Here is a 2,500-nt window from a genome sequence, read left to right on the forward strand (position 1 = left end):
TGTGTGTGTGTGTGTGTGTGTGTGTGTGTTCTTACCACAGCGTTCTGTTCCACTCTGGCTCTGACCTGCTCTACTTTGCCTGAGATCACCCTGGGGAATATGGAGGAGTCCGCCCCTTTACAGAACAGGTACCGCTCCCCTGTGGACACACACACACACACCGTACCATACACACACACACACACACACACACCATACCATACACACACACACACACACACACAGTTAGAACAGGGTCCTGGTTAGCAGAGAGGAACATTAGTAGGCTAGGCAGTTGACGTCCTCATCACTAACCAGCCACTAGCATGCCATCTGGCTACTGACCCACTTCCACAGATATGACCATCTAAATCAGCATAGAACACACACACACACGCTGTCAAAGGAATGAGCCTCATCCCCTTGAGACTCGTCCCTCTAAGCCTCGTCCTCGTCCCTGTGAGGACAGCAGAATGCCATCTCCTGAGGCCCAAGAGGTCAGGGGTCAAACCAGAGGACAGTGAGGGAAGAAGGAAGTCTTCACCTGATCCTAAAAGAATGAAATCCCCCTGAAACTGTGATTGGGGCCCCTGTGGGGTCCCCAGCTCATCCCATGATGCACCAGGTGAACCCCATGAAGTCCAACCTGGACAGAATAACAGTGAAGATCTCAGGAGAGCTAAGGGGGGGGTCAGAAACCATCTATGTATCTATTTTTGCTGTCATCTCAATAGGCTCAGGTGTGCCTTATTCCACCTGACTCCACCTGTTTGTCATGTGACTGTGTCGCAGGTATATCTAAGATGGTGCCTTTTGCTACTGAGTCTGATGAAGAGCTTTGCTCGAAACGTCACACGTTTGATTCAGGTACAATAAATGCCTTAACCATGGAGCCCAGCAGTGTGCGAGACCGCTCTTTTTCAGTTTGGGGTCAGAAACCACAACATGGCCCTTCCGAGAGGGCTGGCTATTTGGATCTGCAGGTTCTGGATGAGATCCAAATGAGGGGGCTTCTGGGTAAAACTTATTATCTGGGGCATGACTGAGCAGTAGAGTAACAAAGTAATGTCTAGATTCATTTAAATGAAATAACATGCAATGCTAGCAGTTAAACTAAACAATGTATTTGTATTATTATAGTAAGCATATATCTTGTACTAATCACATTCATTTAAAAAAAAGTTAGAATCTTTAAGAGTAGAATGTTACTAACATTTTTGACTTCTGACTCTGTAAATGAATTATGAGATAGGGACGAAGCCGGTTGGCCACTTCCTCTTTTCACAGCTGTGGAAAGCACCAGAATGGACCAACGAGTAGTACTGTAGTAATACTGCAGTAATACTAGAGTAATACTGCAGTAATACTAGAGTAGAGTAGAGTGACGACCTGACGTACCTGAGCTTGACCTCACGATGACGCTCATCCTCCTCCTGACGGAGTCAAAGGTCAGCACCTCCAGCAGCTCGAACCTGCAGCGCCGGGGGGGGGGAGGAGCCAGTTAACACCAAGCCACGCCCACACCAAGCGAGCAAGCACCAAGGGGAGGAGCCGGGTAGCACAGAGCCACGCCCACACCGAGCTGTGGTGCGCCGAGCCGGGCCATGTCATCAAGTATAGACCCCCCCCCCCCCCGCAGGTGTAACCAGAGTGACGGAGACTCTCTCACCTCTCGATCTCGTCCTCCCGGTTCAGAATCTCCATGTAGCTGTCCTTCAGACGCAGGTAGGTGAAACCAAGTCTGGGGAGGGGGGGGCAGAGGAACGGACCATTACTGAAAAACGTAGGGGTGGAGGGCTTTCCATTGCCTGAATGAATTGCAATTTTCATTTCTCTTCATTATTCAGTCTGAACAGGCTCTAGCCATTTCCCCAGATGGACGTTGCCAAAGACATAGTCCGCAGCGATTAGTTCATCCCCCTAACCAATCACGTCACGCAGTTTAATTCTGTCATGGGATTCAAAGGACGCTGATTGGCCTGGTTGGAATTTCAACCGAGAAATCACTCTGGATGACAGCTTTTCCAGACCTTGAATCGCATTGTGAAAACTCATCAGATTCAGTGACTGGAGCCAAGCTAGGCTTTCTGAAATTTGTCTCGCAAGGTGTAGAGCTAGCTTAGGTGTAGGGCTAGCTAAGGTGTAGAGCTATCCTAGGTGTGGAGCTATCTTAAGTGTGGAGCTATCTTAGGTGTAGAGCTAGCTTAGGTGTGGAGCTAGCTTAGGTGTAGAGCTAGCTTAGGTGTAGAGCTAGCTTAGGTGTAGAGCTATCTTAGGTGTGGAGCTAGATTAGGTATAGAGCTAGATTAGGTATAGAGCTAGATTAGGTATAGAGCTAGATTAGGTGTAGAGCTATCTTAGGTGTGGAGCTAGCTTAGGTGTGGAGCTAGCTTAGGTGTAGAGCTATCTTAGGTGTGGAGCTAGCTTAGGTGTAGAGCTAGCTTAGGTGTAGAGCTAGCTTAGGTGTAGAGCTAGCTTAGGTGTGGAGCTAGCTTAGGTGTAGAGCTATCTTAGGTGTGGA

General features: G+C 48.6%; 1 protein-coding gene across 1 annotated transcript in view; it reads right to left on the reverse strand.

The window, feature by feature from the left end:
- LOC311328695 (phospholipid-transporting ATPase IH-like) overlaps positions 1-2,500 on the reverse strand; it is a gene marked incomplete at both ends in the record, with an annotated part of 22,895 nt that overhangs the window by 15,079 nt on the left and 5,316 nt on the right. Inside the window, 3 exon segments of the mRNA XM_084462629.1 lie at positions 36-139; positions 1,378-1,451; positions 1,649-1,720. Coding sequence (XP_084318755.1) covers positions 36-139; positions 1,378-1,451; positions 1,649-1,720 — 250 coding nt within the window.

Source organism: Borostomias antarcticus (assembly GCF_949987555.1).
Source record: "Borostomias antarcticus genome assembly, contig: scaffold_498, whole genome shotgun sequence".
In the NCBI taxonomy this organism is placed as follows: domain Eukaryota; kingdom Metazoa; phylum Chordata; class Actinopteri; order Stomiiformes; family Stomiidae; genus Borostomias; species Borostomias antarcticus.